Source organism: Rhea americana, unplaced genomic scaffold (assembly GCF_003343005.1).
Source record: "Rhea americana isolate MKP2758 unplaced genomic scaffold, rheAme1 scaffold_350, whole genome shotgun sequence".
Taxonomy (NCBI): Eukaryota; Metazoa; Chordata; class Aves; order Rheiformes; family Rheidae; genus Rhea; species Rhea americana.
The window spans coordinates 1-21,227 of NW_028186480.1; the positions used below are offsets into that span (position 1 = coordinate 1).

Sequence of the window (21,227 nt, forward strand, 5' to 3'; positions counted from 1 at the left end):
TTTGTATATGTCTACATAAGATGCAGGCACAGCAAAGAAGATATTCCCTTCAGGTGCTTGTGTTTTTTTTTTTTTTGTTTGTTTGTTTGTTTTAAAGAGAGAAACTATTTTTTTCCTTGCAAAAAGCACAAGTATAATTTGCATAGATTTTTAGTAAATAGCCCTGGCTTAAAATTTTTGATTTTTTTTTAAAGCATGAATTCTGCTCTTGTATAAGGCTTGATGATGCTAGCTCCAAAGAAAACTTTATATTTAAAAAATAGTCATTCTGCAAAAGTTGACCAAAATACAATGCTAGACTACTGTAGTTTTAATTGGTAACTGATGTTAGGTAACAACTTTAATTACTCCAGCAAAGCAACTGTTTCCTCTCCGGATGTGCAACAACTTCACTAATTCTCCAGTCACATGAAATTCTATATACATTACAGAAGAACAAAATGAAAACAACCAAAATCATTTTTAGAAGGAAAATATTTCAGTTTTGTTTAATGTTGTTTGAAAACACAAAACAAAAAATGAGAAACAAGTTGTTATTCTCTTTCTGGGTCAGTTTGACAGAAATGAAATCCCATTAACAGTAGCACTTTTTACTAAAGAAATTGCTCCAAAATAAATGATGCATTTAGAACAGTGTTCTGCAAAGGGAAAAAAAAAAAAAAGTCTTCCTCCATTTCCTGCTCCTACCACACCTATTAAAATATTTTCCTCCATAAAATATTTTTTTAAATTAGATCTTATCTGCCCTGACAGGTCACCTCGATGCTTTTCCAAAATAGCTTAAGAACTTTTATCACTGTTAACAGCATTAATATCCACATACAAACTCAGTTCAGGCTGGTCTGAAGAACACACTGCATCTTCATTAGGTATAAGTAACATTATGTTTAAAGCAACAGCAATGTTGCTTAGTTGTCTACAATAAAGCTAGTTTTACAATTGTGGGAAACCTGAAAATGTTTTATAAGGTAAGACAATAACAACTCAAGAAATGAAATCATGAAAACCAAGGAAACAGAAGTTGAAAAACTAACAGTAAACTGAAGTGTTTCGCCAATATCTATTAAAATCAATGCTTTAATATTTTGAATAAGAACTTTATGAAAAATTCAAAAACTTCTGTTAAACTCAGAAATAATGCACACACCAATACTCTTCTCCGAGTAGTCTGCAATAAAATTAGGCTAACTCAAAGACACATTCTACTCCTCATTCCCAAATTTATCTCCTAAGACGACTTTAGTGTCTTTACTACAGCCTAAAAATATCAATTGTCCACACAATTTGTTTTTTTCCATTATATTCTTGGTCCTCAACAATTGCTGCTCAAGTGGTCAAATTATATCAGTACTCTCACATGGTTAGCCTGAGCTGATAATGAAGTCTATGAATGTTAGGCACTACTAGCCCCTTTTCATTAAAATAAACCTGTTTTTAGAAAACAACAAATTTCAGTGACTGTGGATACTGTTATTTGAAGTTGGCTACTGCAGAGCTACTGCACGATTAGAAAAGTTAAATATGTTAAAGTACAGTAAAACTAAATCATAGTGGATTAAATTGCTACATTTACACTGTTAATATAATGCTATTGTTAAAATAGTCATCTGAGGTGGCTTAACACTATCACTGTCAGTACTTAAATGCAAGAGAATATATGTCATCAAAACATTATGTTTTATTATAATGAACCAGTCATTCACTTGGCTTTCAACTGCCTTTGAACAAAATGTTTTATGGCAAAACCTTTCCTTCAGTATAGTTTCAATTAATAAATGCTTTTAAACAAGTAGACTAATTGTAGGTTACCAATTGAATTATAAACATTTCCTAGCGCACATTCATTCCAGAAGGGCTTTATGTGAATGAGTGAAATAAGTTTGCACTTGAATGCTGCATTTAAGGTATTTGAAAGAACCATGATTAAATTTTAATGGATCAAATATGAACCATGCATGCCCATTTTCAACATTTTTAATCAGCAGAGCATTTATGCATTTACAGTTTGACATCTAAGAACACTATTTACAAGGAAGAACCATCACTGCAGATCAGTGTATTGTGCTTGTATTAAAGTAAACGCACATCTGATTGGGTATTTCAGAGCTATAGGTTCTTTTGAAATATTTTTACCAGATACTGCATAGTAGAAAAAGGAGAGGAAAAGAATGAACTGCTAAGAAAATGTGTATATTAAAAGATATTGCAGAACCTTTATCTAAATTTTGATTACATAAAATTTAGTAGTTTTGTATCAACACCTGAAGAAAAGGTTGAGAAGAATATCCTGAATTACAGAATAATTTTCCTGATTTTCCTTTTTTCATCCCCCAAACTATTGTTGTATTTTAATGCTTTAGATTTTACATATCCAGTTACATGAAAGGCATTCATGCGTTATGGCACCACTTATTTTCAGTAAGATCTGTAAGATCTGCTCTTCCTACCCCTACCTCAAAAAAGCCCTCCCCTGTGATATTACTGAAGATGCGTTGAAAGACATTTTAGTTACTTTTGTAGCAAACAAAGCCACTTAGCTAAAATTTGTTCAATTCTGAAGAGTAAGTGCTAGTGAATTTCACAGTGGTCAAAACCTCAAAGGCTTATTGCTCCCTCTTTATCCTCCCCCATGCTAGGCATTTTAAATACTTATTGTCATGATCACAGAAGCACAGGCAAAAATGAGGTTAAAACATTCATAGAGGTTATACAGAACCCTGACTTTATAGCACTTTTTCTTATCAATATCCTGGTAGTGAAATATTTTGTGTATTAGGAGTTTTAACTCCTACAAAAATCAAGCAGCTCTGTACCTTTTTAATTTCCCAAATCTTGTGGAAACAGAAACTGGCATTAAGATGTTTTCACAATTATGCTTTCATTGCAAGATCAAATCTAAGGCATACATCAATCAGTGCAAAGATAACACACACAACAGAAAAGACAAAATCCTCTTCTCCCCCCTATAAGGACCCTACCAGTTACATGTGCAAAACCCAGCAAGACTGAAATAAGGATGGACATAATAGAGAGGATACTTGTCTATTTAAATTCTAATATTAAAGAGCACTATTTTTATAACTTTAAATGGAGTATCAACGGCTAGTAATTGCAAACAAGTCATTAAAATCCAAATGAAAATTTAAAAATAGCAATACTGAAACCATCTATTCTAAGGTTATGAGATCAAGAGCAGCATTTATTGTCAGAATATTATCATCATTTAAACACACATATACTAACAGGTTTCACTTGTTATGTACAGTAACCTATGTTATGTACATTGAGATGAGTTATATACTGATATTTTACAACACTTTTGTAAATATATACTCAAGACATGAGTGCATACATATACACACATAAATAGTAGTAAGAATATATCAGTTACCTTCAACAGAAATAAACCAAAAGTTTAATCAAGTAGTTTTATGAAAGAAAAACATGGAAAATGAGATGCTCTAAGTTTTTTCTTACTATTCCCATGTTTTTTTTCTCCTTACCTTTTACAGTTCTTGACAAACTATTAATTTACAAATCCTGCCAACTACAAGCTATGATTTTGAGACCTAGGTGCAGCACAACTTCAAAAAAAATGCTTTAATAGAAAAGGACACTCATTGTAACAGAGAGCTTTTGTTAAGCAACCAGTCAGCAGGCACAGATTTTTCAGTACCCACTATTTCTCATGTGGAAAAAGCCTCTAGGTTTTCTCAATATTCTCTCAAATAACAGTAGACAGCATGCACTTGTACAACATATTCCATATTTTTTCAAAAAAAGCTTTCCAAACAAAATATGCATGCCCGGTATCATTTTACATTTGGAATAACAGAGGCACAGGGAGATTGTGTGATGTGATGCAATTCAGAAAGTTAAAAAGAGCTGTAATTCAGAAAGTTAAAGAGTCAGAATTATAGTCTCTTGCCTTCCAGTCCATGCCCAATTAAGCATGAGGATAAAGATCCAATATATGACAAAGACTTCAGGTAAATAAAATCTGGAATGCAATATATTTGAATGAACACATAACTACTCACCTTTCAATCTACAGAAGCTTTCTAGGCTGCCGATTAACACTTGTGTTTCAATTAGCAAAACTCTTTTGATAAATAAATAGTAACCAGATACTTTCTTTTTTCCTCCTATAACTAATAAAGTAACCTTGAAGAAAGGACCAAGTCTGCAGAAGAAAAGGATCTGCAATTTAGCATAACCTACATTCACTTTTCAGCTCTCCTCAAAAAAACAAAAACACAACCTTCTGGTAACATTAGAGATGCATGCTGTACAGCTGTAGCAGTTTCAGTAATGAAACTCAGATATAAATGACTATATCCATAATATAAACAATAATTCAAAAAATATATCTGAAGGTAGGTGTGTGTGTGTGTGTGTGTATATATATATATATATATATATGTATATATCTAACAAGAAAATTATCTATTTTTTCTTTTATACATATATAAACATCTGGATAATATGCCCTATAATTTTTTTTCCTTATTTAGGATAAATCTTTAAATAACAGTTTTAAACAATCTGTCAGAATATATTTTTAAAACACAAAAATGAAGATTTATCCTASGGTAATCAAAACACACACAAAATAAATTAACATCACACAAACATGGTTATATTGTTCAGAAAGTCCAATTCTCCCATTTGAAATGAAATGGAGACCAGTGTACCTTAGGGTGAACTATTTACCAATGTACAAATTCATCCTCTCTTTCCCTGAATTTATGTGAATTCAGCTTTATTTCCATAAAGGAAAGAAACGCAGCAAATCCACAGAATTTTTGCAAAAGGGAGTTGTGTTTCACTGGGTAGCCAGAACTCAGCTTCTGCTAAAAGGCAGCAAGTTAACATTTTATCACCATCTCAATACTAGTAACACCTGTGCCCTCGTAAGCTTCACACCCTGAATTAGCAGCAACATATTTAATGGATTCAGTAGTAATTTCTTCTTCCAGTACTGGATTAGGCTACTTTGCATATACAATAAGTCAGTCTTGTACTTGTGTGCATTAACCATTTACATTCAAAAAACTCATAAATACACACGGAAACAAAGGCAAAAGAGAATTCAATCTCATTTTCAGTTAAAATGCTTTCTGTTCATAAATAGAAACAGCAGTGAATACAAGTATAAAGGGGAAAGGCAGCAGAAATAGAAGAATAGGAGTACAGTAGCTAATGTAATAAACAGAAGATGTAGACTGTACCATCTGCATAAATGCTTAAATGCAGCATTATTTTGTACATCACATACAGTAGATGTGATTTCTAAGAAGCATATTATAACAGCTGGCATACTCACTAATAGATTTAAGGGACCTGACTATTTAATTTCTCCATCTACCAATGTACAGTAGTTACGCATTAGCCTTTGAAGCTCTTCAGCCTTTTAGAAGCTAAGGTTACATTTCCATGAATATTTAATGTCCAAATATGAAAATTACCATTAACTTCCATGACCTTCCATACAATACAAAGATATTAAGTACTTTCTTAAACTGGATAATTTCAATACTACTGGTTTTCTTTTTGAATTTTAAAAAGAAACATCAGGACCTTTGTAACTTCTAAAGTTAAGGTTGTTTTAAGGCAGCAAAAGATAAGATATGCATCAAGGTTTCCATGATTGATTGTTTATGTTATCTACATGAATAAAGCATATTATACACAATTGCTCTCATATTTATCTACAGGATTTCTTTATACTGTACATGATTAGCAATCTTGAGAAATTTAAAGTGCCACAGTTCAGATGTGCTTGTCTGTTGTCTCATGGGCTTCTAGTACATTCTAGTTGCTTTGAGAAACAAGCTCCTGCTTTATTAAAAAAAAAAGTCTTTTTAGGGGAAAAGAAATCATCCTTCACTGTTGTGCTAACTGGAATTGGAATCCAGTGGTCGAACTAATCCTTCTTTGTAAACACGAAGAATTGCTTCACAAACAAATTTGTATTGACTCTATATAAGAAAAAACAAAAATGTTGATTAGTTAAAGTATTGATTATAGAGCCGTACTTCACACCACTAACTTACAACAATGATTAAGGCATGTCTCCTGCTCTCAGAAAGTACTTTCGACTGTTCAAGACCAAAAATGAACACCTTTCTCAAAATCTAAAAGCTACATATTTGGAGAAGTGCAGCAACACATTTTTGGGAAAAAAAAAAAAAAAAAAAGAAAAAAGCACCCCCCAAAAAAAAAAAAAAAAAAAAAAAAAAAAAAAAACAGAAAAAAAACAGGCCCATGGATTTGTGGGTGTGAAGCTTGCCTGAATGATCTCTAATCTAATTCTCATTGACTAAAGGAAAATCTTCCTTTCTCCAGATTCTTTCATCTCCAGGGTCTTACAACTTTTAAAAATCCTTTTTTTACATCTTTGAAATATTCTCCCAGTTGTCCTTTGATGTCAACTTTCATTAACTGACCAGGTGTATCTGGAAACAACATTATCCCAGTATCTCCCAAAGGACAGGGCTAAAAAATGATGCTTGTACTATGAAGGACCTTACATTGCATATAAATACTTGTAGTTAGAATGCTATTCTTGTCCATAATCTGCATTTTATGTTCTCTTCAGTATAGAAAAACTTAAGGAAAATGTGGGGATGGAAATTTATTTTCAGCATCTCAATTTCCTGCCTTTTCTTTCCATCTTTCACTCAATTACTCCCACCTCCAATATTATTCTGTTCTTTTGTCTATATTTCTTAATTATCTTGACTTTTCTCTTCATTGTTATTGGCATGCATATTTCTATTGCCTGAACAAGCCAACTGTGATGTTTAGCTCTCTGCTTATTGCTTTTGTTAACTTCTTTGTGTGATCAGATTACTGAGCAAATCAAAATGAACGCTTAGCGTTGCTTCCTCTGACTCAGCCTCTGACTACTTGTTTTCTTTGCTGCTGTTGCCTCTGTTCTTACTGCTCACTCCATTGATAACTGGTTTTATTACATATGTCCTACTGCACTCCCTTCCATATTATTTAGTAATTTCTCTTTAATGGAGCATAGTTATTTTATTTATYTATTTTAACTCCAAATGAAGGGCTATACAGCTAGGCAAAGGTTGCTGTAGCTTCATTTTTGGTCACAGCTTTTGTTTTGCTGTTCCTGATGGCCCCAGTTTGACCAAATTACAAGTTTTTGAAAATTACAACTTCCACGTGATTAATAGTAGACACTAAAGGGACCTGTTAAGAGCTCTGATGAGCATATTCTTACTGAGCACAGACTGACTAATCTTAGCTCACAACATGCATCTGGCTCTGTGTATCATCTCCTCAGACAAGGAGCACCTGCACAAGCCCCACAGAGCAGCTGAATGTGCTTCAAGCCAGGCTGCCTCAGTTGAACAMTCCCTAATGGCTCTTCCCAGCTGCGCTAGGCTGAACACAGAATAGGAGCAGTGGGGCTAGCTGAAATGGTGGCATGGGAACGCAAAAGGGCACTCAGGATAGATTTGTTTAAGTACAGCTCTTTAGTATTCTGCTTTCACACATTCCCTGCTTGCTCCCTGCGCCTCACTTACAGCACAATATGCCAGCTCTACTCACAGGCTTTGCTTTTTCTCACAGCACTATCTGCAGATTTCAAAAATAACCAGTGAATTTACTTTCACAGTACTACTGCTACATACTGTCCTTCTGCAAATTGTACTGCTAGTGACCTGCAGTGTGTAGTAGTGACCAAGTGCACTGCATACACCTAATGATACAGCAAGCAAGGTAAAGAAGAATCTGATTTTACCTGTCCAGTTTTCCACACTCACAGTCCAATTTGCAGTGTGTTTATTGCTATACTCTGTATTCTTCTGTTATGTCAAACAAACTATGTTTAAGGAACATTTCCACTGATTTCTGTTGTACATAGGAGGTACTCAGCCTKCTGGCAAGCTGAACTTCACTTCAGGCTCTCAAAAACACAATCACCTCCAGTGAACCTGCTCACTTCATTTTAGAAGCTGAAGGGGACAGATGAGGACAATTCCAGATGGAAACATTCAGCTTCCTTAATCTTGAGGCCAGTCTTTCTCATCTCATGGCACCCTCACAAGCTCAGCAACTTCCATTTCTGTAAGAAATGGGCTCAGAACTATCCAGACAACTCCCTCCTTAACCATACAGTCTTGATTCACTTCCAGACAGCGCCCTCAGTATACTGCAATAAGTGACAAGAGTCCCAGCAACGTGCATGAACAATCCTACTCACAGGACAGTCCAGTTACACAAGTAACCATAATTTCTGACTGTTTCATGCTCTTTGATAATATTCTTTCAATGCAAGTTTTTTTTTCCTGATCAACCACGCTACTAACTCCTGCAGTCATTAACTTCTTCCTTCCTTTGCTCAAGTGSAAACAGAGGCATTTTCTTTTGAAGATCAGAGACAAGAATGACAGATGCAACTGTAGATTTTGTGGGTCTAAACCCTTTTACTTCCATATGTCCTTGCATATTTAGCTCTCTGAAATAACTCACACAGTGTTCTGTGTTACCCAACTTCTCCCCAAGAAAGTGGAAGTTTTCACCCCTCATCCTAGTGGCAAAATGCTCATTTCCAAAGCTGATACAAAACTGCCCCTTACAATCTCAAAAACTGTCTTTGAACCATCTCAGTCTTACATCCCCTTCTACTTTATTTCAGTTACTGAGTTTTGCCAGCTTCTTCTGAATTTCACTCTTGCCCTTCATTCTTCCAAACTGGAGCAGTGGTACAATTAATATATTGTTTCTATTAAATTTCTTCTCCTAACTCTTGAAAAGCCACTTCCTCTCTTCAAATCACAGCACAAAAACTTTATATGTGATTTAAGACTACCTACAAGTCTCTCTAGAAACAACAAAAATCAAAGTGTTATCTTAACTTCTTGCATATTATTTAGACTAAAGAACCGATGGTTTGGATAAGTCTGATTTTGTATACAGAAATTACTTACAAAGTATAGAAATCTTTTAATGCCCAGGTAGGAAACATTTACAAGTTAAATATACACCTTAGAAGCAAAGAGCCTTTTCTGCCAGATTACATTAAACTGTGTTACAGCGATTGTAAGCAGCATGAAGTATAACGGTAACTGAAGACCTAAACTATACCATTTTAGAAATCTATGTATCTGTTGCTACAATTGGACAAATGCAGTACACATACAGAACTCCTCTCCTTCACTTACTGATGTTTGGACCATCATAGCTCGCTGGTCTCGCATTTTTCGTACAATATCCAGTGGATAAACAGGTTGGTTTCTTTCAATTAAGCACAGGGCTGTTTCCATAGTGACCAGAACACCAGTGCGACCAATTCCAGCACTGTGAAATGGAACATGAAAGTAATCTAAGTTTCTGCAAGGTACCAGATTCATATCGCAATCTTAATATTATGAAGCTAAATAGCCTTAGAAACAAGAGGGAGAACTTTAAAAGATTAAAGCAGAGAACTAAGTCTACTCCTAAAGCAACTTCAGTAATATTTCCTGCCAATGATCACAAAGAAAAAAATATGTAAATAAAACTAAAAGAACCACTTAAATTAAATGTTTTAAGTTACAACTGCCTGCAAGTCTAAATATACTGCTTTTAWAATTTTGATTAAAAAAAGGTAAGAGCTAATTGACTTTTTGACAGCTACCTGAACAGCAGAACAACTTTGCAATACCACACACAATGAGATTACAGAGGTATCAGAATATGAAAATGCAGAGAAACGTCTTTACTATATTACCAACGATCACTTCTGTAATAATTATCTAACACAGCAATTTCAAAATTGGTAGCAAAGGTAGCAAAAGGTAGCAAAAGAAAGGAAGAAAAAAGAAATTTGTCCTTTAGATACAACACTAGAGCTTGTATCTCCACCAATGAACACTAGTGTTCTGGGGTTAAAATTTTCATCTGGTTCAAGGAATCCTGCCGCCTTGTAGAGACACCTTTCAAAGCAAAATCTTATTCTAAGGCTGAACAMAATCTACACCAAACTTTTAAACCACAAGTACCTGCAATGAACAAGGACTGGCTCGTTCTTTACTCTCTTTGGCCTCATACAGGTCACAAACTCTAAGAAGTCCATWGAGTCATCAGGAACACCATGGTCAGGCCAAGCAACATACTGGAGATGGGTGACTGCATGCTGTTGTTCTGTCTAAAATACAACAAGGTTGTGAAAAAGTGTTCAGTGTTATGACTCAAGAGAAATGAGCCATTTTCACAGTAAGCCTATTTTGCAAACATGATACATAGTGAGATGCATATGACAAAGAAAATTTCAATTTAGAGAAAACTATAAACATGTAATTCTTAGAAAACGTACCAAAGGCACATACACACACACATATATATTAATTAGTGAGGCATCAAATTTTAACTTCTTTTATCTAAGCAGACTTTCATTTTTTTTAATTTATTGAGTTCTGACCTCGGTATCAATGATTCACCTGAAGTAAAACGATACAGAACCTGTGCATAACAGTATTACACAATTTTTGAACAGGCTGGAAGAAGCAGCTGTTGTAAAATACAGAAGAAATATTCATAACAAAGATAAAATAACAGGGCCTTGGGGCTACATATTCTCCTCCTTGAAGGAAGCGTCACCCCTCAACAGCATGGTCTTGTTTTTATATTTCATCAGAAATGGGAAAATATACATTCACACACATATGTGTACACACACACACACACACACCCATTTACAGCACTTAGGAACACTATGCTGGCATACTGGTTCAACCCTGAAAGCAGCAAGATGCTTGCTCATTTCCCGCAGTATCTTAAGCCTTCCCATAAAACAAATCTGACTGCCTTTTCATCTCATGCTGCCATCCCATTAAGTCTCTCAAGGAAGCCCAGCTGCAGATGTGTTCTAAATGTGCACTTACAGATATAGTTACAAAATAACACAAAGTTGCTTTCACAGCATTTGCTAACTATGGTTTCTGAGACAGAACAATACATAGGTATGTATGATTTCTGTAGCACTTATAAAAGGACTTTTGTCTTTATTAATACAATTTAATTAGACGAAAGATTCTGCTGMATAGAGAACTCTCCATGCAATTATACTTCAGAAGGCAATTTCACAGAAGTTCTTTCAGTTAGCTCTATATTGAGTGATTTCATAATCAAAGTTAAACATCCTTGAATTCAAATTAGTCTCAACTTCTATGTTATAGATATAATCATAGATCAGTGCAGGGAAAAAAAAAAACAAAGACACTCTTGAGCTCTGCTGCATCACTGCGTGAAGACGTGTCACTCTTCTGTCCGAGATGAGTCACAGAATCGGTAAGGTTGGAAAGGACCTCTGGAGATCATCTAGTCCAACGCCCCCCTGCTCAAGCAGGGTCACCTAGAGCATGTTAGACAGGGCTGCATCCAGGCGGGCCTTGAATATCTCCAGAGATGACGGAGAGCAGCCTGGCAACAACATCCGCCAGCTCCCTCAGTACCCATGGGTGCATCCCATYTGGGCYCATGGATCTGTGGATGTCAAGCTTGCCCAGAAGGTCTCTAATACTATCCTCCTCAACCAAAGGAAAGTCTTCCCTTCTCCGGACTTTTTCCCTCACATCCAGGCTGCAGGATTTATGAGGACTGCCCTCAGCGGTGAAGACTGAAGCAAAGGCATTCAGTAATTCCGCCTTCTCTGTAGCCTTTGTCACCAGGGTCCTCGCCTCATTCAGCAGCGGGCTCACGTTTTCCCTAGTCTTCCTCTTGCTGCTGATGGATTTGAAGATTTCCTGTTCTTAACATCCCTTGCCAGACTCAATTCCAATTGGGCCTTAGCCTTCCTCARCGCATCTCTACATACTCTGACTGCATTCCTATAATCCTCCCAAGTAGCCTGTCCACATTCTGTGGACTTTCTTCTTCTGTCTGAATTTGGCCAAGAGCTCCTTGCTCACCCATGCAGGTCTCCTGCCCCTTTTGCTGCACTTCTCACTCATAGGGATGCACTGCTTCTTGGAGGAAGTGTTCCTTGAATACTAGCCAGCTCTCCCAGAACCCCTTTCCTTCTCGGGTCTTAACCTGTGAGATTCCTCCAAGCAGGCCTCTGAAGAGCCCAAAGTCCGCTCTCCTGAAGTCCAGGGCTGCAATCCTGCTTACTGCCTTGCTTCCTCCATGCAGGATCCTGAACTCCACCATCTCGTGGTCACTGCAGTCAAGACTGCTCTCAACCTTCATATCTCTAACCACTCCCTCTCTGTTGTTTAGGACAAGAGCCGGCAGGACACCTCCTTCCTGGTAGGCTCCTCCACCACCTATGACAAGTAGTTATCACCTGTGCACTGCAGGAGCCTCCTCCCATTGTTCCTTGATTCCTTCCACATGCCTGGTAACAGTTATTAGCTGGGCTTTACTGATGCCCATTGCTAGACTTCACATTTAACACCCTATTGAAATAACACATTCCTCTCCTTTATCTTCACATTAGCTTATTAATCAATCACAATGTAAAAGCCAGCTTTCTCCCTACTGGTCCACACAAGAATGCTTTCACATTGCTATTGACTTTCAGAGTTTTGTTTCTGTTTTGGTTTTTAAACATACAACTACTGAAATATTTGATCTGATTTAGGTGTTTCCAATTTATTTCCTTCCTCTTCTGTTCGACAAAGAGGTCTCACCCACAGTGACCAGACTAAGATACAGAAGACAATCTCTACTGCCTATGCACTGAGGAAAGGATCCTAGGAAATGAGTTTATTCCAGTCAAAGTAATTGTGGAAATTCATATTTGCCTTCAGAGACATGAAAATGCATAACACAGCTCATACTTTGCTTCCTAAAAACAGACCCTGAGCATGTCTCATAAGACCTCTTTAGAGTAAGAGCATACTATAAGATTATGCTGTTAGGCTTCCAAACTGCTTTTTTTGGTGTGATCATCTTCAATTTTCTGTTATACGTGCGATTCATTCCCAGAGACAAATCTACTTTGTTAGAATATTCTAAGTGTTCCTCAAGCTTCGGTATAGTTTTTCCAGTTATTTCTGTTTTAATATAATCAGTTTTGATTCCTCTGACTGAGCTTCTCTGAGATGATTCATATTCTTAATACTTGATCACCACATCATTAATTTTACAAATTGCCTTAAGTATTTTAAAATACCTCTTTCTCCTAGTAAGCCAAATCTCTCTTGCAGACACTAAATATATTGGTATATGTTAGAATTAATTCTTTGTAATTCTAATACTTCTGTATTTTATGCAGAAGAAACAAAAACATTACTATGACAGTCTAGACATTTATTATCAGTAACAGGTTTCTTCCTTTTTTTTATTTTTATTTTTTAAAGTCTAACTCATTTATACTCAATGATAGATAGTTCTTGCATTTGGAAATACACCGTACATTATCACACACGGAAATAATTTGCATTACAAGACCAGTACGGTTACTATAACCTAGCACTCATAACTTAAAAGGGCACCTAGGATTATGGTTACTGGGCTCATAGTTAGCCGAAATGTACATGTTCTACTAAAATGGTCGTTGAATATAGCCATACTTATTTCTTAAAATGCTATTTCTACCAGATCTTCTTTCTTTGTACACATCTAGCAATGCAAAATGAAGTGGCTTCTCAGAATTATCCATTCAAAATGGCTCTCCCAATTATTACTACCCAGAAGTTGGCTCAACTCCTTACCACAAGGTATATATTTCCCATTGATGTTTTCAATAACAGTCATTACTGTAGCATCCTAATGACWGATAAATGTAGAATTTATTATAAAATCTGGCTTCACTATTCCCATTTTAAGTATAAAAAGACAGAAAGCAGACATCAAAAATTGTTCRTTGTCCAGTTATGTTCGCCTAATTTGACATTTTACATTTTGATGCTCCAGAAATATTTAACATTTTTTGCACTTCACATGGGCTGGTTWCAATTGTAAGTGCATGTTTCATATTTCCAAATGGTGGATCCAAAAAAGTTTGAATAACTTACAGCTTTTAGTGACAGTTCTGCGCTGTGTCATTTGCCCCAATTTATCATTAGCCATCTGATCAGTATTTAGCTACTTCAGGGCATTGACCCACATTTACTTTGCAGGCAGCTGTGGAGGTGCAAGACATCATATCTGTCCCAAGCTATTTGTCACTGTCCTTCCAGTAATGTTTACTGTTGCTACAAAGATGTCAGCTAGAGAAAAATACATACTTGTACCTATCATTCCTGTGCAAATTCAAGATGACTTCATTATGGGTTAAGCTAACATCCTGGATTTTGCTCAAAAACAGCCAAGGTGAGCTAGCCAAATTTATGTGGAATTCTTTGGAAAGAGAAAATAGAGTCTTGTTCAATGCGTAGAAGCAAGAGTTCCAGTGAARCAATTTAAGGTAACATGAGCAAAAAATCAACATTTCTCTCAAATTGTTGTACAAAACATATCTTGGAAGAAAAAAAACCCAGCATGGAAAGCCTCAGCCCAGACAGTTAAGCTCTGTCAAAAATCAAAGACCGATTTTCAGCTGTTTATAACAAAGTGCGGGCAGTGTAGTCATTTACATTGCTGCCTTTGACTGATCTAATATCAGTTTAGCAGAGTCCTCAGAACGTGTGTATATTGCTCATACTTAAAAAAGAAAAAGGTCATCTTAATCTTGCAATTTTACATCTCTTTAGCAAACAGCAATAATCTTTATTTATGCTTATGCTTAATTTTTAATTGGTTTGAATTGCTGCATCTATTTATTTCTTTTTTTCTTCAAACCATCTTCCCCATAATTGTGATGTCCTGAAAAGTGAGAGCTTTTAAATTAAAAAGAACTTTCTCTCCCAACCTGCCTCCATTTGCATTGTTAGTCTGCATCATCACACTAAACAGTCCATATTATGACACAAGGAATTGTTGTAATTAATCATGCTCACTTGGATTATTTATAAGGTGTTAGTGCTCTCTTCTGGTGTTCATTTTGTATTATAGCAATGGTACAACTTGTTTTACAAGATGAAATTAAATCATCTTGAATTCTTTTATTTTTGGTTGAATGACTAATTTTAGTTAATAAAACAAGTCAGATGGAAAAATGACAGAGCATTTGGGAAACAACTAATATAAGATGTGGCAGAATGAGAAAAAGCCTGCAGTATTTTCTTCTGATAATTCTTCAGACTCAGAAGAGCTCTGTGACTTCAGGCTCTGTGAATAACGCTTTAGCAAGTACGACTCCCCAGCTATTGTATGTTCCATGACTGAGTCCTAGTCACACACCACTCAAATCAACAAACACGCTTGCTTAAAAACAGGGGAAAACAGCAAAAAAAATTATTCAAAATATACTTGGATGAAACTGGGCATCAATGATACGCTGCAAGGCAATAATTTTGAAGAAAATGGAATTAAAGTTTTCTTCAGGCTTCCCATTCTATTCTGTCAATGATTAAAAAAAGTATTTATCTTTATTCTTTCTCTTTTAAAAAAAGAAAAAATGTACAATGTGATGACTCCAGCACTTGCACTACGCAATTTCTTTCCTTTGGTCTGTCTGTTCTGGTCCTTGAAATGTTCTGAAGCTTTTGTTATTTTATTTTATTATTTCCTTTAAATGTAATGCTTTTCTTTCATTTCTGCTATAGAATAGATTTCACTCTTGGTTTTGAAAAGGCTAGGTAGAAAGTTAATCTATATTTCATTTCATGAGACTTTCACTGATTTGCAACCATTAGTTGATCTTCAATTATGGGTAAAGAAGCAATACGATAAACTGGGTCAGAAAAATCCTAGAAGTTCGTTGTTCTTCAAGTCTTCTGAATATACATGAAAAAAGGCTTCATTTCTCAAAATTCTCTTATGAGCTGGTTTTCTCTAAAGGCAGATATGAAATCTGTGCACTTTAATGCACAGGAAAATTTTCCAAAAATATGCTTTCCCAAAAGAAATAGTCTCTTGTGAAACTTCAGAACTTTATCACTTTTGCTATTAAAGGCTGCTTGCCTTCATAAAGACCAATGCAATTATGCTCATATTAGTTCAGGGAATAATAAAATCCTAGTTTGATTTCAGATGACTTTTCCTGGCATCTAAGAATATAACAACATTTGCAGGAGGTAGTACATAGAAAGCTTTGCAAAGTCTACTCCTAATCACAGGAACTGACTCCCTCCCCCATCCCTCTCCCCTCACTCCCCCCCACCCCCCCCCCCCCCCAAAAAAAAAGTCTAAAAAAAAAAAAAAAAAAGAAACACAAAAAAAAAAAAAAAAAAAAAAAAAAGAAAGCAACTCAAATGATAAGTAAAACTAGGAGATACTTCAATATCACAGCGAGTTCTTTCACCATGTTTAACAAACTACACAGGTTCTTATTTCAGCATGAAACACCAGATGCACTGTGTTTTCAATTTTTAGGGCCATATTTTTTACTTTATGGAGCAGCTAGATGCTTAATATTCTCCTGAGTATTGACACTCTACTTAAGTGTATAATCTTGTTTTCCCTGAAAAGACAAACAAGCAAGCAAGCTGAATCCCCCACTGAACATCACAACTCAGGACTAGCTTTACCATACATTAAAAATCATGCCATTTTGTCAATGAAGACAAAATCTATGCAAGCATACGCCCTCCCACTAGAAAAAGCGTTCTCAACAGTTTACTAGTATGAGAATTCACAGAGTTTGAGATCTTCATTTGTGATTTTGACATCTACAAACATGTAAAGAAAGGCACACCAAGTTCTTGCACAATCTTCATCTCAAAAGGAATTAACTTGTGTGAAAAAGACCAACTGCCTTGTTCTCACTAGAATTTTTCTTTATCACATGCCAATAAATAGACACCTGAAATAAAACACACATACTCTAAGTACAGTCACTGGTAAACTTATTCAAAAATTATTTAACTATTTGATACATACTAACCCAGAAATACTATTCCAAAACAAAAGCACACATTTATGAGAAACAGTAACTGAGGAGGATCTAAATTAAAAGTTAGAAAAAGTAAATTGAGTGTCAGGGAACAAAAGTTTTTCTCTGTATTCTTTGGAGTACTGTTTTAATATATACTACTTTTGTTCTGACATTCAAATGTATCATTTCCAAGCTAATTGTCAGAAAGCCAGAACTGAAATCATTACTGTTCCTTGACCTGAGGGCCATAACTAGCAATGGAGACAATGTAAACCATCATAGTTGAAAGACGTTTGAATATAACAAGCACCAGCATCTCTCATGGTTATGACTACAAAAGAAATCTGAATCATATTAAGACAAACATTGGATGCACCATCAAGTGATAGATTCAGTTACAAATTCATGAGACTAAAGGATTTTCATCCTGGTGTAAGAACAACAACTAAAAATGTCACGTTCCAAAACTTTCTTTTTAATTACTAGTAGTAATTCTAGCATCTCTAAAATCTGCTCAATTACACAGTAATGAATTGCACAAAGTTATAAAGAGGAGTGGGGCCCTGACTAGTACTGGAACTCTAAATTAGCATTTTGTCAGCACACAGTGATTTCTTACACAGAGATCTTATGACGGCACAAAGCCTTCATCTTTTCAGAAGACATTCTGCAACCACAGATTTTTGTAAAAGAAATGGAGAAAAATCATTTAAGAAATGTAGGACAACTTGGGAACAGAAGCCAAACCTCACCCCCTAAACTCCATTTTTGATAGCCTGGATGTGATTCAAACAAATTTCACAATACAAGCTCATATTTTAAGAAACGTTCTGCATAATTCACTTCACTTTATAATTTTTACTAGCATAAAATATTAACAACTAAAGAACGCAAGTATCTTACATAAATTGAGGACATTCAAACTGAGATATATAAAGGTTTCTCTTCAAAAATCTCACTAAAGATGATGACAATGACCTGGTGAGATTCTGCATCTTCTCTCGAAACTATAATATTACAATTCACTTTCCTGCTAGCTAAATCTAAATATTTGCGAAGAGTCAGTGATCACAAAACAGTATATGATAAAGCAATAAACTTCTTATTACAGTGTCTGCATAGCATAATGGATACTTACTGTATTCTAGAACTGTACAACAACAGACAGTGATATATGAGGGGTTTATTCCTAGAATTTTAAAGAGCTAACAAACTTACAGTTCACTCAAAGTATGCTTTTGAGAAAACACTGAAAAAACAATTACACTATTGGCATTTTTTTAATTGATTGGTATTTTTAAAAATAAAAAAGTGTATACATGTATACACATGCATATACACACACAAAGTCTGTATCTAGCCATTTATACACACACACATACATATATTCATATTCATTCAGCTTGCTGAAGATATAGATAAAGACAAGAGGCATTTACCTTAACATTTGTAATCACCATTTCTCTAACAACATATGCAATTGTACAATCTTCAGACTGGCATCTGACACGGAAGTTGCCATATTCCATTACATCTGGGGGATCAGGCCAATACTGATGACATTTGGTCTGTAGAAACAAAGCAGAATTAAGCACAGCTCAAGAACTGAAACAGACACTTCCATATCCTAACTTTCCCCTCCTATGTTATGCTTCAGACAATTCAAAGAACAGCACAAGAACTACGATGGTTTGTTGATGAGGCCTTTCCATTCAGATTGGAAATTCACATGACACCACAGACCAAATTCTGCACAAACTTGTGTTTTAGCCATTTAAAATAAAAAATTCAAGTAAATTGGATACAAGTGAAAGCTGTATGTCTGGTACTACTTCACAGCCATTTCAGAACAAAACTATTTGAAATATAATGTAGGATGAGAAAGAGGTGGATTTGTAGTATCTTAAGAAGAGTGTGTGTGGGGTGGGGAATTTATTACTCTCTTCAGATACTTAATAGCAGGTCATAATGAAGACAGAGCCAGGCTTTTCTTGGAGGTGCACACTGAAATGACAAGTGGTGACTGACAAAAGGTGCAAAGTAGGCAATTATGATTAGATACGGGAAAAACAGTTTCATTAAGGATTGGTCAAACACTAAAACAAGCTGTCTTAACACATTATGGAATCTCTATTCATGGAAATAATCAAAACTCTACTGACACCATCCTGTGCAACTTAATAAACTTCAAAAGCTGGCCCTGCTTTGAGGAGAGGATTTGACTCATTACCTCCAGAAATCCCTTCTAACCTTAAATTATTCTTAGATTTTTATGAAACAGTGACTTCTTTTTTTTAACATGTGTAACACCACCACTATTGACTTATAACCTCAAAGGGCAACATTTGCTGTTTAACCTCTGGGGGAAAAAAAGAAAAATCAAATCTATGTTTTTGTTGGTTCAAAAATATTTTGCCAAATCCTTTTGCAAAACAACTCTTAAGTTGGTGAAACCTGTTTCAAAAAAATACAAGTTGGGCTTCAGATATTTAAGTGCTACTTTGAAATCTCATGTGAACAATGATACCACCCCAAAACAAGACGCGCTATTATGTATATGCATATTTGAATATAATAAAAGTGAGCTATTCTTTGACAGCGAATGACAGAACTATATATATAGTATATATATATATATATAGTATATATATATAGTGTGCAGGCTTGGTGACATTAATGCCATTAATTTTAGTGGGTGCTTATGTGCACGCAATTAAGTACAAGGAAGTCTTACAATTAACTAATGCATCCCTTCAACCATTACATACAATTCCAGAAGTGTTAAGAAGCCCTGTTAAATGGGACAGGTGTATCAACAGGTGTGGACAGAGAAGGGAACACTCCTTTCTGTGAAAATTTGTGATACACTAGTGATCTGCAATTGTTGTTTCTGTGTTCTGGTAGGAATGCTTTTACCACCCATTTCAATCAGTTGAAAAGCCCTGATCATGATTGCTCAGGAAAAAATACTTAATACATATTCCGAAAGGGCATTTTTAAAGAAGTTGCCAATTTTTCRTTTGGATGAGATGTGTCAGGACAGCTATTTCAAATGAGAACAACCCTTTCCTCTGAAAGGAAAGGGAGAGAGAAATAATAGAAGGAGAAGTTTTCGTTCAACTACAAGAACATCCCTTTATTGGCTTTGAGAAACGTGATCTTGACCCACCAGTATCATCACAGAAGCACCACTACCAAGATAGCTTTTCCTAATCTACCACTTCAGTCATACACTCCTCCTTAGGCATATCCCTACTTGTTTCCCCTTATGTAATATACTGCACAATCAGAATTTTCTTCTATTTTCTCTCATTCAGAATCAGAACCCTAACAGAGACCCTTTACACTAAGACTACAACCAATCATGCTGACAAACTCACCTTGTGCTCTTTCTGGAGTTAGCAGCCAAGACTTAATTTCTCGTTCCCTGACTCAAATTTCCAGCAGCTAAGAAAATCCAGGTTGTCTCTACAGGTTGTCTATATATGCAGGCAGACCAGTCTAGCTCTTCTCTCACTTTTTAGAGGATTTACACTTTAAAATCAACAATCTTTCTGGCATCCACTTCTCTTTACTGCTCTACTGAAATGGCTTGATTTGAAAAGTATGGCAGAGTCAAGTGAACACATTTCTAATTCACATTCAGCCACAAACACCGAACTCAGTATCAGAACTACTATGCATTGCACAACACTGCATTGGAAAGCTCAACCTGAGACTGGTATACAGTTTTATGAAGTAGTCAAAAGATATCAGTTGCTAATAGGTAAATGCTACCAGACACTATGTAAACAGAGCAATATAGGTGAGTCCAGGTTTTCTCTCAGCAGATACAAACTCTCGCAACAAGTCACCTCACAACAACTGACAACAGCACATGAAAAGCACTGCCCTATCAGGCACTGTGGCACAACTCAGCTCAGTGGTGCTCAACCACCAGCAGCACACAGGGCCTGGTACTGGCCTGTAAAGAACTGAGGCAGAAAAAATAAAATACATATGTCAGTGTAGAAAAGACTTGAAAAATCTGGGGAAGGTCAAGTGGCAGACCATCAAGCTAACTAATGCATTGGAGAACTTGACACAAGCAGAAGAAAGGTTGAAGSAATTGGGTTGCTTTGTGTTGGGCTTGTCAGTAACTAGTTGAGCTATTAGTGTTTTAAGTACTCTATTTCTAAAGAGAAGTGGGAGACTTCAGTAGAGCCAAAGTGCTGTACATTGGCAAGAACAAACAAGCAGAGGTGAGAACCAGTCTTTACCCCTATTCCAACCCTGCAGTCCCACAGTTGAAGGAAAGAGTATGTTTCCTTTTCTGTCTTTCCTTTTGTGGCTGAGCTTCTAAAAACAGGAT

The 21,227-nt window shown here is 35.7% G+C and overlaps 1 protein-coding gene across 1 annotated transcript in view; it reads right to left on the bottom strand.

The window, feature by feature from the left end:
• Nucleotides 1–4,483: 4,483 nt before the first annotated feature.
• Nucleotides 4,484–21,227, bottom strand: part of PTPN3 (protein tyrosine phosphatase non-receptor type 3) — a 164,246-nt gene continuing 147,502 nt past the window's right edge. Inside the window, exons 24-27 of the mRNA XM_085311899.1 lie at nt 18,316–18,444; nt 10,014–10,159; nt 9,195–9,330; nt 4,484–5,981 (exon numbers count right to left, since the gene is read on the bottom strand). Coding sequence (XP_085168025.1) covers nt 5,898–5,981; nt 9,195–9,330; nt 10,014–10,159; nt 18,316–18,444 — 495 coding nt within the window. The 3' untranslated portion in view covers nt 4,484–5,897. The remainder of the gene's footprint in view (nt 5,982–9,194; nt 9,331–10,013; nt 10,160–18,315; nt 18,445–21,227) is intronic.